The 12456-nt window shown below is 51.6% G+C and overlaps 1 protein-coding gene across 3 annotated transcripts in view; it reads left to right on the top strand.

The window, feature by feature from the left end:
- The window catches only part of GJC2 (gap junction protein gamma 2), a 37439-nt gene extending 25192 nt beyond the window's left edge, over window positions 1-12247 (top strand). For 2 of the 3 annotated variants that reach the window (XM_051768400.1, XM_051768399.1), the window contains one exon: window positions 5943-12247. In XM_051768400.1, coding sequence (XP_051624360.1) covers window positions 5963-7210 — 1248 coding nt within the window. In that variant the 5' untranslated portion in view covers window positions 5943-5962 and the 3' untranslated portion in view covers window positions 7211-12247. Of the gene's footprint in view, window positions 1-1597; window positions 2059-5942 lie in introns of those variants that run through there. The other variant, XM_051768401.1, reaches the window with a different exon arrangement.
- Window positions 12248-12456: the final 209 nt, after the last annotated feature.

Raw genomic sequence — 12456 nt, 5'->3', positions numbered from 1 at the left:
GCCGGGACCACGCCGAGCTGCCTTTTTATCTCTGAGCTGCTGCCTGAAGTCCTGCAGAGCCTGGAAGTTGTTCTCAGCTGGTTATTTTTAAATAACTAATAATACTTCCCCACAGCTCCATCCTGCACCGGCTGGAGCGGGCGGGAGTTTCAGCACAGCTCTTTGATGGGAATGAGACCTCGGTGGCCGCCCCTCAGGCCCGATGGATCTCACAGGGCTGGTGTTTTAGGAGGTGGTGGGACATGTGCTGGGAGCTGTGGGGTCCCTCCTTGTGGGGGATGCACCCAAAGACCATCCAGTGGCCCCTTTGGAGGTGACCACGAGGTGACCCCCACCACACTGCGCCCAGACGTGAAGGACCATGAGGGGAAGGAGATCCCTGGAGGCCAAACCCTACCCCAGCAACACGAAGGGATAGTGTGGCCTCAGCCTGTGCATGTTTTCACCCTCCCAAAGGGATCCCAATGGGAGATCTCCAGGGGGGCTGGGGGTTTTTGGAGATCTCCAGCCCTGGTGCTCTCCTCTGAAACCAGCTCCCTCTGTCCTTTGAGAGTGCAGGTTGTTGCTGTGCCGTGTGCTGCAGTTGAAGCACGAAGCCAGGGTTGTGATAAATCGTGCTAATTTAACTCCTTATTTCCCCAAAATGCCCCCCAAAACTTGGTTTCCCTGGTGTGGCTTATTCCCACAAGGATGTGGTTTCCCCTGCACCTGACTTAGCTGACAGGGCTTTTCCACTTGCCCGTCTCAGATGACTAATTCCAAGCAGTGAATTAACTTACCACTGTGTATGAGTAATTAATATATAATGTATCACTGTCGGTGAGTAATTAGTTTATAACTTAGAGCCTTGAGGGCTGTTGGTTCCAGATGCTCCAGTGAGCAGGAATTGCCCTTCCACATCCATTCAAGCTCTTTGGGAAACCAGAGGTCTGACAGCAGGATGAATATCCTGCTTTGTCAGGACCTGGGATGAAAGTTCCTGATAAACCATGTGGTTCCCAACCTTCCCCTTAAATGAAATGCATTTAAACATCTTCCCGTGCTTTGTGCCCTCGGAGACTGGATCTGATCCTTTCCATGCCTTGGCTGCTGCTGTGGCTTCCTTCTCCATCCCTTGGATGGACCTTCTGCCTTCACTCCCCATTTCCACCTCAGCAGACACCCAGAGCCCTGACCCTGCTGGGATGGCAATGCCAAAGCTCCCCACGGATGGAGCAGGGATGAGAGGTGCTCCTTGGAGCACCAGGATGGAGGTTTTCTTCTTGAAAGCCACCTGACTTAGGCTTCCCGTGCACTCCCATCCTACTTCTTGCTAATCATTGCTCCTGCAAAGAAGCCTGAAAGCCTCAGTGTGTGCTCAGACCCCCTTCCCCACCCTTCACCTGCTCTCTGCTCCAGCCACCAGCCTGGAGAGAGGAGCACCACCTCTTCCAGGGCCAGCCTTGCCTGGGGGAGCAGCAAAGCAGGAGCTCCAGGGCGGTTTTTCCTGCTAGCGAGCCTTCCCTCTTTCTTTCTTTCTTTTTATTTTTTTTTTTTGTTGTTGTTTTGTTTTTGTTAGTTTTTCGCCCCCAACAGCCAAGGAACCTTTGCCAAAGCGTCTTTTCCACATGTTCCCTATTAGTCACGCTCTCCGTCTTACAAATCTGTTACCAGCGCCACAAGCCGATGCCATTAATTTACTCCCAACCGAGCTCCAGAGCTCGGCGGCGGAATTTCCAGGCAGCCTTCCTAAAGCCAGCCCCGGCAGGCTTGTTTGGATTTAAAACCGATGCCCCCCTCTCTCTTCCTTCCCCCGGTGTTATTTATCCAGCGCCTTCCCTCCTTCTCCTCCCGAGGCTTGGCAAGCGCCGGGAGCCGCGGCGGGGTCGTGCCCGGGGGTCGGGCAGGACCTGCCGGCGGGGGATGCCACAGAGGCGGGGTCTGACAGCAGCATTAAATACTGCCCTGGAGCTGCTCTTTCCAGCCGCTGGGGCGGGGCTGGACCGAGGCAGCGGGAGTTTTTCGGGGGCAAAGGCACGGGAATGTCGGTGGAGCCACCGCGGGAAGCACCATGTCTCTGTAAGTAGATTTTTTTATCCCCCCCCCATTTGTTTTCCACGCGGTTTAAGCAACCGTGCAGAAAGGAAAGGCTTCCAGCTAGCGCTGGGTAATTTCTTTTCTCCCTTTGGTTTACTTTAAACTCAGGTTTTAAAAGTTTTTGTTTTGCCCGCGTCTAATAGTTGTGCCTGTGATTGTGTTAGAGGGGATCAGCAGGTTTTGGGAATTCACTGCGATGAGAATGTGGAGCCAAAGTCTCATTCCTGTACCTGGCTACACATGATTTTGACTACTTTAGGTGTTTCTGGTGGTTTGAGCAGTCCGGTTCCTGCTGTGCCGCTGTCTTGGAGTGAAACTTGTGCCCTGTGTGTCACCTAATCTGGAGGTGACGTGTGAAGATGGATGATTGAATGAATGGATTTCAAAGCCAGAGGGACGATGGGTCATTTCTTTGGTAGATAATGAGCTTCATGAACCACCTAATCCAATCCATCTACCTGCTGCAGATCCACACAGGTTTGGGGTTTTTTTTCCCCAGACTGTGTAACTTTCCCGCTGCATGAAGGAATTAGATCTCGTGGAAAGATGTAAAAGTCCATTTTCTAGTTGGCACTGTGAAGAGAAAAGGCAGTCTTTTTCCTGGTAGCATCCTATCCGTCAGCACTGAGAACAAATCTTTCCTTGGAAGCTTGTTTGCCATATGATTGATCCCAGATTATCACGGTGCACTAACCCCCACTCGAGCAATTAAAGGCGTTGAAATCTCTTAGTGTGGTCTTTGTAGCCAGTGAGCCACAAAAAGCACTGGAAGTTCAACTGAACTAACTGATCGTAGGAGGGGTTTTAACTTGTTTTCTTCAGCTCCCGCTCTCAGATCCGATGCCAGGAGGGTGGGTGGGCACACAGGAGTGTGACATCCAGGTGTGATCCCACGCAGAGGGGTCCCAGGGGCACAGGAACGGCTCGTGGCTGCTTCCTGCAGATGTTCCTGCAGATCCAGATGTGCACAGAGGGCTGAGCTGCAGTGTCAGCGGGCAGGACCAGCACCTCGAGCTGGTGGCTGGTGGCCAGAGATGCTCTTCCCAAAGTAACAACCCTCCACTTGTGTTATCTACCAATTTCTTTCCTTTTCCTTGGCTCAGGAAGTTTGGGAGCTGTCAGGGACTCCTTTCTAAAACCTGTCTCCCAGAGGAGAAAGCGGGTGCTTTGCTAACAACCAGTTCAAAACTTGAATATTTACTCCAAAAGCCATCATCACCTCGGTCAGACCCTCCCAGCCCCATCAAACAGCTGCTGGGAGGTGAGTTGGAGCTTTGAGAATCGTGTCTGTGAGTAACAGTCCCAAAATGGCAAATTATCCTCGGTGTAAACCTCAGAAACCCTTTAGGTGAGCCCTGAATTTTGAATGTATTGCTCTGCAGGACATTTGAAGTGCATCTTTAGGGACAGTTTGGGGCTTGCAGTTATTTGGGGATGCAAGTGGGAGCTGGTGAAGCTGATGTGTCCTTAAGCCTCGGGCAGACCCGGGTGTCCCACACGCAGCAGGGTCTTCCCTTCCCAGCCCCCCAGTCAGCTGGAGCCTGGCTGAGTGCCTGGATTAATCCTACAAATGCCCCATTTCACCCATATTTGCATGTGAACACAACAAGGGAAGGGTTAAAGACACTTCAGGATGTACCCACTGCAAAGCAGCAAAAAGAGGCACTCAAAGGGGATATTTTTTCCCATTTCACCCCTGAATAAACCCAAATTCCTCATTAAATATCTCCATGGGGGTTGCTTTCCACATTCACCTGCACAGTGTTTCTGTGCTGACCGTTGGGTCCAAGGCATCACTTTTGGGGCAGGAGGTGGGGATTCTGGTCCCGGCAGCTTTGGGGGCTGTTGTTCTTCACCGGTCAAGTTGAGGGCAGAGAGGAGAACTTCCCCAACCCTTCTCCCTGCCTCAGTTTCTCCAGCTGCAGGACAGGAACAACACCATCTGCAGAGCTCCCACAGGCCCAGCCCGGCGTGTGAAGACTCGGGGGTTTGGGTTCGCAGGGGATTCGTTTGATCTGGAAATAGCAGGGTTAGAAAATTCCATCTGCTGCTCTCGAGAGCCCTCGACAGCACAGGAATTTCGCTGCATCTCGAGGCTGGGACGGTGCTGCCTCCTGGGGCAAAGCAGCCCTGCTTGGCTCCTGTCCTAAAGCAAAGCCACATTCCAGGAAGGCTTGGTGTGGAGAACAGAGCAAGGCACGTTTCCCTTCCCGCTCCCGTGTGGGGCTGTGCCTGTGGCTGCTCCCACGCTGTGCCTGGCACGGGCAGCGGGATCAAAGCCTGGATTTGGACCATGGAAACCCCACAATTTTGTGTCTCCAGTGGTGCAAAGCCAAGTTGGGACCTCGCTCTTGTCTCGTGGCATCATCAAGCCAGGTTGGACGGGGCTTGGAGCAACCTGGTTTAGTTGAAGGTGTCCCTGCCCAGGGCAGGGGCTTGGAACTACATGATCTTTAAAATCCCTTCCAATCCAAAAAATTATAGGATTCTGTGATTCTATGATCACTCATATGATCTTCATCCTCACTCAGCCATACTCACCCAGCATGGAGGGTTAGGTTTGATGTCAACACTCTTTCCACACGTGGACAACAGCCCCTTCTCTTCCCTCTCTCTTCCCTCTCTCTTCCCTCTCTCTTCCCTCTCTCTTCCCTCTCTCTTCCCTCTCTCTTCCCTCTCTCTTCCCTCTCTCTTCCCTCTCTCTTCCCTCTCTCTTCCCTCTCTCTTCCCTCTCTCTTCCCTCTCTCTTCTCTCCTTCCAGTGCTCTCTAGGACTGTGATATTTTCCCTGTCACTCTCACCTCCAGGCATCTGTCAGGGCTGTGCCAGTCAAGCAGTAAAAAGCCTCCTGTCTTTAGTGATGCCTGGGGTCACCCAAGGAGCTTGGGCTGAGGTCCCACTTCAAGTTAAGCTAAACACAGAATGGTTATTACAAGCTCTTCCTCCCCAGCTGTCCAGGTCTTCTAATAAATACACGGGTTTCTCTTGAAAGCTTTTTCAAGGTTTATTTTTGAAACAATCTGCATTTGATTAAAGTTTTGTTTTGTTTTTTCAAAAGGGACTTAAAAGGGCCATCGGCCTGTAAACATAAATATTCCCATTCTTTCACTGATTCTTTGCATTTCTCTGGGTTTGCTAATGAAGGGTATTGCAGCAGTGCAAGTCTCTGTGATGTGGGCAGCACCCTCTGCTCCTGCTTTCAGCTCAGGCCCTTGAACCCATGTTGTGCGAGTGAGTTTATCCCACAGAATCATTTAGGTTGGAAAAGAAATATTTTTTTCTTGGTTGTATTTTCCTCCTGTAAAACCTTTTGCCAAAATATCTTGTTTTTTCCTCGCTAAATTAAAAGAACTTCTCTTGGAGAAGAGCGTGTGACTCTTTGTCCAGAGCCTAATTTGAGGTTATAGGAAACCAAAGGGCTTTTAAAAAGTCTTTAATAAAATGTAACCTCTCTGGGCAGCTTATGGCTTAAAATCTGGAGTGGAACACTGCCCCTGGGGCAAATTGAGGCAATTTCCTCTTGTCCTTTCCACTTGTTATCTGGGAGAAGAGCCCGACCCCCATCTTGCTCCCCGCTCCTCTCAGGGAGTTGTAGGGAGGGAGAAGGTCCCCCCTGAGCCTCCTTTTCTCCAGGCTGAGCCCCCCCAGCTCCCTCAGCCATTCCTGGTGCTCCAGCCCCTTCCCTGGATACGCTCCAGCCCCTCAATGTCTTTCTTGTCATGAGGGGCCCAAAACTGCCCCCAGGATTTGAGGTGTGGCCTCACCAGTGCCCAGCACAGGGGGGACAATCCCTGCCCTGCTCCTTCTGGCCGCCCCGTGGCTGACACAAGACGTGACCTCACAAAACCGTGGTTTTTATTCCTGCAGGTTATAACTGAGTAGCCCTTATGACCAACATGAGCTGGAGCTTCCTCACCCGCCTGCTAGAAGAGATTCACAATCACTCCACCTTCGTGGGGAAGGTCTGGCTCACCGTGCTCATCGTGTTCCGCATCGTCCTGACCGCGGTGGGGGGCGAGTCCATCTACTCCGATGAGCAGAGCAAGTTCACCTGCAACACGAAGCAGCCGGGCTGCGACAACGTCTGCTACGACGCCTTCGCGCCGCTGTCGCACGTCAGGTTCTGGGTCTTCCAGATCATCGTGATCTCCACCCCTTCCGTCATGTACCTGGGCTACGCCATCCACAGGATCGCCCGCTCGGCCGAGGAGGAGAAGAAGTTCAAGGGGTTCAAGAAGAAGAAGCAGTTTGCCCTGAACTGGCAGGCCGTGCGCAACATGGAGGACGCGATGGAGGCCGACGAGGAGGAGCCCATGATCTCGGACGACGCGGCGGAGCACGAGAAGGCCAAAGCCAAGCCCAAGTGCAAGGAGCCGCAGAAGCACGACGGGAGGAGGCGCATCCAGCAGGAGGGACTGATGAAGATCTACGTCTTCCAGCTGCTCACCAGGGCTTCCTTCGAGGTTTGCTTTTTGATAGGGCAGTATTTGCTCTATGGCTTCGAGGTGGAGGCGTATTACGTCTGCAACAGGGTGCCCTGCCCTCACACCGTGGACTGCTTCGTGTCCCGGCCGACGGAGAAGACCATCTTCCTCCTGGTGATGTACGTGGTGAGCTGCCTGTGCCTGCTGCTGAACATGTGTGAGATGTTCCACCTGGGCTTCGGGACCATCCGCGACGCCATCCGCAACCGGAAAATCAACAGCTTCAGGCAGCCGCCCTACAACTACGCCTACCCAAAGAACATCTCCTGCCCCCCCGAGTACAACCTGGTGGTGAAGTCGGAGAAGTCCACCAAGATCCCCAACAGCCTGATGGCCCACGAGCAGAACTTGGCCAACGTGGCCCAGGAGCAGCAGTGCACCAGCCCGGATGAGAACCTCCCGGCGGATTTGTCCACCCTCCACAAGCACCTGCGGGTGGCCCAGGAGCAGTTGGACATCGCGTTCCAGAGCTACAGCAGCACCCAGGCCAACACCCAGCCCTCCAGGACCAGCAGTCCCGCCTCGGGGGGCACGGTGGTGGAGCAGAACAGGGCCAACACCGCCCAGGAGAAACAAGGTGCTAAACCCAAGGCCTCCTTGGAGAAGGGGAGCTCCAGCAGTAAGGATGGGAAGACGTCTGTGTGGATATAACTTTGTGGAAGAGGTGAGGGGGCAGCATAAGTGGGGGGGTTTATTTTGGTTTGTCTCTGGTTTTTGGCGTTACCTTGCGTTCGTTTCGCTGGGCACAGGCACAGTTTTTGTCTGGAAGTCGAGAGAGAGAGAAGGAATTTCAGACCAGTTTAGTGCTGTCTTCCAAGGTGTTAACAAAAGACATTTCTTCCCTGTTTCCAACGTGTTCTCCAGCTGGGAACCTCCAGTGAGTAACAGCAACCCCCCTGCACCTCCCACCCCTTTGGCCACCACCAGAGCCCCCAGCAGGGATGGACAATGCGCTGTGGTGGGACGTGGAGCTGCCGGTGGCTCAGGAGGGAGGTCAGGCTGGCACGAGCAGCCGCCTTCCTGCACGGCAAGGCTTGAGGGCTGCAGGTCAGGCGGCATTTAATTACTAAATACCCTTAATCAAATTAATTTCCGATCCCCTGATATGAGGACAACTGACGTATTGCACGGACCTTCACGACACGGCGTCCTGCCTGGATTGGCGGGTGCTCTTGCAGGGCATCATGAAGATGCTGTTGGATGCTGCAGGCCAGGGGCTGGCACCCCCATCAGGTTATGGGGCGGGAACACGGCGACTGTCTCACTCAGAGAGCCCTAAGAACAGCCCAGCACTGAAGGTTTCAGCTTTTATTCCTCTGCATCGAAGCAAAAAGCAGATCTGCTCCGACCCTCCGGAGCAGGAGCGAGCAGTGACACTGCATCCTACCGGTGCCTGTGTAGCCCTTGCTACAGATGTGATGGGAATCCTTGCAGTTACAGAGGTTTTTTTAACAAACTGCTGCTTCACATCATCAGAAAGTGCCTTTATGCAACCAGGAAAACAAAAAGAGTAGAGGGTTTAGGCTTCTTTGTTTGCTGAGTTTAAGTAGAGGTTGGAAGGTTGGCATCAGCAAATTTGGTTTTTCTGATTAATCAAGGAAGATCTCAGTCGGCAAATCTGGGGTTTTTTTGATGAATCAAGGAAGATCTCTGGTGGTAAGTTTGTTTTTCTGATGAATCAAACCCTTATAAATAGTGGCAGAAGGCAGATCTATGCATAGTGTGTCTATGGTGTGTGTGTGTGTACCTGTACGTGTATATACAGACACATATGAACATGTGTGTGTGAATATAGACATAGAGAGATATATGTAAATGTAATATCAACCCTCTGGTCATTTTACAGCCTTCCACCTCCTCTGGGAAAACCCAGCTGCTCCAGGGCTGGGGCTGATCTCATCCTGGAGCAGTTGTTGGGCTTTCAGCCTCCAGCCTCACCTGGGCCATGGGGAGCTTTCCCACACTTCCTTGAGGGGCTTTGCAGGAGGTCTGGCTTCGGTGGGGACAGGACCAGGATGGCAGCAGGAAGTTTTTCCTCAGTTTGTGGGGTGTTTTTTTCAGCTTGGCTTGTTTTTAGGGTGGTTTTTCTGCACTTGCAGTACTCTGGGGGCATGTTGAAAGCTGCTGAGCTCCAAGGCTCCTCCTGGTGCTGAGATGTGCTTTGTCAGGGTGGTTCCATCCCACGTCTCCTGCACAGCTCTGGGGCTGTGGCTTTTTTCCCCTACAGAAAGAAAAGCTCATCACTGAGAGCACAGGGAGCATCTCCTGCCAAGTGGCAGAGGCTGGAGCTGCCCAACTCTACCAGAGGGGGTCTGATCCCTGAGATGTTCCCAAGATACCTGTGGCTTGGCAGATGCTCTCACAACCTCCCAATAGTCCCATGGCTGATTCCTCACCATGGAGAACCCAAATAGGCAGAGCCTTCAAGATCAAGCCTAACACAAAAGAAGTCAATCCTCCCTAACACAGCACTGTCCCTGTGCTGAGCTGCTCCCTCAGGGCTGTGCCAGCCACCCAAAGTCACATCCAGGTCCCTGGACCAGTACTTTTTTCTCCATTGGATTTACAGAATTTCTTGCTGGGCATCACTATCATGTCCTTGAGATCAGTCCCTGAAGGCCTTGAGGATGCCTGTTGTGTCCAGGCCCTTTGGCTGTTCTGAGGAACAGGCAGAAAATTTGGATGTGCCCTTCATCTCCTGGGAACCTCAGCTGAGCTGCTCTATGCCTTTAGAGAACAAAAAGTGGAATTAAAAAGGAAGCAAAGAAACACCCTACAAGGTATCCAGCTGCAAATAGTCAGTGTGGCTTTGTGTAACAGCCTGGGGAAGACTTCCAGGCTTGTTCCTGGTCCTGCTGAAGGCATTGGTAAAATGCCTGGAATGCTGTTTGCTCTCACTGCTGGAGATCTTCCCCTCCAAAATGCATGGAGGAGGAGGATCAGCACATCCCCCCAGCCGTGGCAGTAGCACACATCCATCCCTTTCTGCTGGGAATTTTGCAGGAAAGGCTCAGAAAGTTCACACCACGGTGGTGGGGAGACAAACATATCCAACTGTGCTGTTTGTCCTTGTGTTCTCTCCTGGCTGGGGGTGTGCTGGGCAGAGCAGGAGAGGCTGGATGCTGACAGGGCTGCTGTCCCCTGTCCTAAATGCCTGCACGTCCACAGCCCAGGCTGCTGGGAAGGAGAGAGGGGTGCTCCTGGGTGGAAATCTCTCCCTAGTCATTACAGGGCACAAGGTTGTCCTCCACATCAGTGTGACTTCTCTTTTATTCCCAGCCCTGTGTCCCATGGGAAACAGTGTGTATTTAAAGTCACGATCCCAAAGGAATGATGGAAGCTCTGAGGAGATCCATGGTTGGATGCTGCCTGGGTTCTTCTGATTCCTTTTGGATGAGCAGCCCTGGGTAAACTCGTCCTTCCCACACAACGCTGGGAAGTGCTGCCCTGTGCAGGAATCTGGATTTTGGATTTGTCCTGCCCATACCAGTGACATCTTCCTGAGCCCCAGATGTGACCTGAGCATTTCCCAGTGACTCAGATGTTCCCCTCAGCTCCTGCTGACCTGCAGGTTCACCGCTGAGTCACCAAGGGATGGGAATGTGCATCCCTTGCTCTTCCTTCAGGAAACAATCCTGGCAAATGTCTCGCTGTGGGGAAAGCAGGGCACAGATTTTAAGCCAAAAAACCCCAAACCTGGTCACAGAGACCTGATCAACTCATCAAACCCACTCTTACAGGGCAGGTTTACCTGCCTCAGTGATACAGGGGGTCAGTGCCTGATGGGAGGAGATTCCAGGGCTTTGTGGCTGTAGGTTCAGAGACACTTGGAGCAGCAGGGTTAGAAAAGGACCATGGATCTTCTTGCCAACTTGCCACCATCAAATGACTCCTTAATGGATAACATGAACCCTCCTCACAGCAACCCCTGGTGTCTCCTCCTCTCAGCAATGGAGAATGTCTCATGCTTTTAACATCTGCATATTTTGGGTGTTTGAAGATTGTTTCCGTCCTCAAATCTGCTTTAAGCCAAACAACTCCAGCCTCATCAACCTTTCTCCAAGGGCTGTTTTTCTAGTGTGGTTTTCCCTGGTGTCTTTGAACCAACACCAGCCATTCCACATCTTCCCAGTGGTGTGGCAGTGCCAGTCCTGGGGCCACCTTCCCTCTCCTCTCCACGCATCCATCTGCCACCCTGGTCCTCCCCAAAACCCCATCCTCTGCAGGCATGGGGATTGCTCCCCTCTCCAGATGTGTGGTTGTACTTTTTGGACCCTCCTGCCCTCCTTCCAACTGCTTTTTTTTACTGTCCCACCACAGTCCTGGGGTTCTGGGTGACCTGTGGGTCCTGCAGCGGGTTCACAGCCCCCTCCCTGCTGGTGTCACCAGCACACTGAACACTCACACGCAGTTTTCCATGGGCAGAGTCAATAATTGCAGTATTGATGAGTGCCAGAGCCAGGGCAGACTGTTGGGTGATCAATACACCCCCCCTTGCTTAGGGACACGGGGTACCCATTCCCTGCACCCTCCCTCAGCCAGCCCCGCTCATCTGCCAGCCCTGAGGTGCTTCCCTGCATAACATCCCTTCCAACGCTGCTTTCCCGTGTTTTCCAAGTGTTTTGGCAGGGATTGAAGCACGAGGGCACATTCCCAGCAGGAGTGCTCCTGTGTCATGAGCTGTCTGGGAGAGATGCAGAGTTTCCTACAGGTCCCAGCCAGCCTGGAGGGCACCACTGGCTCCTCTAAGCCTGGGGAGGAGGGATCCTGGTTCTCCCAGATCCCATCTGAGCCAGCACAAGTCAGACAGCCCTAGAAACAGAAAAGATTATTATTATTATTATTTTTATTACTCTGTATACTGCGTTGCTCACTTTCCCCCTTCCTCCTCCACTCAGTGACCTCTAAATCCTCTAGGATATTGCCTCTTCCCACTGAGTCACTGCCACGAAGGCATTAATGACTCTGCAGGAATGACTTCTTTTGGGGGAGGAGCAACTTTATTCGTGTCAGCTGGGGAAGGAAAAGGACAGACAGGCAAAATATGCATAACCACGAGCAAAATCCCCATCAGAATCATTCCAAACCCAACCAGCAGCTCAAGGAATTTCAGTTAAACCACGGAGCATCAGCCATGGAAGAAATGCCAATAGTACAATTAGTGCTTTGCTTTCCTTTTTTACAGTTTGCAGTGTTGTTCACACACGAGGCAGGTTTGGCTCTGCAGCTGAACTAATTGTAAATGTTGACTCTCTTGCTAAACTTGGTCAGATGAAGTGCCCACACTTATATTTCTCTTCTTACCATTCAGGGCCAGGAATGTCCCAAGTAAAAGCCAGATTACCTTCTTGCTTGCATTGCATTCCACTGGGAAATACTTGAACTTAACTCAAGGCCATAACCAGTCTGTGCTGTTACAAAGCGTCTGGGATTGTTATTTTTATTGTTGTTGTTGTTATTTTTTTTTATTATTATTATTATGTACTAACTGTATTTGTACTAGAAATTTTTGGAGTATGAGGTTGAATCTGTAAGTATTTTTCAGTGTAAATGTTATTACATCTTGGACTGTAGTTAGAATATTAAACACTGGTCAAAGGAGAAGGAGACATCACTCCAGCTCTTCAACTGGTTGTTTCCACATCCATTACTAATAATATGGAATAAAACTTACATTTTGTTACGTTATGCAAAGCGTGTGATGTTTCCTTGAGCAGGGCTCTCGAGTGCTGAGGAGAAGTTGTTCTCAATCCATTATTTGCCTGTTTTAGCCATGGAGGAGCTCTTTTTTCCCCTGATATGGCTATAAATCATTGCAAAATAGTTTTGCCTTAAGAAGCAGTTGACCTTCTAGTTGTTTGGGATGCGTTGTCTCCCTGATGAATCACTGCCTGCAG

The sequence above is a fragment of the Manacus candei genome, unplaced genomic scaffold, assembly GCF_025592945.1.
Source record: "Manacus candei isolate 608988 ecotype Guabito, Panama unplaced genomic scaffold, ASM2559294v1 h1tg000094l, whole genome shotgun sequence".
Classification (NCBI taxonomy): Eukaryota; Metazoa; Chordata; class Aves; order Passeriformes; family Pipridae; genus Manacus; species Manacus candei.
This window is presented reverse-complemented; position numbering and strand designations above follow the sequence as displayed.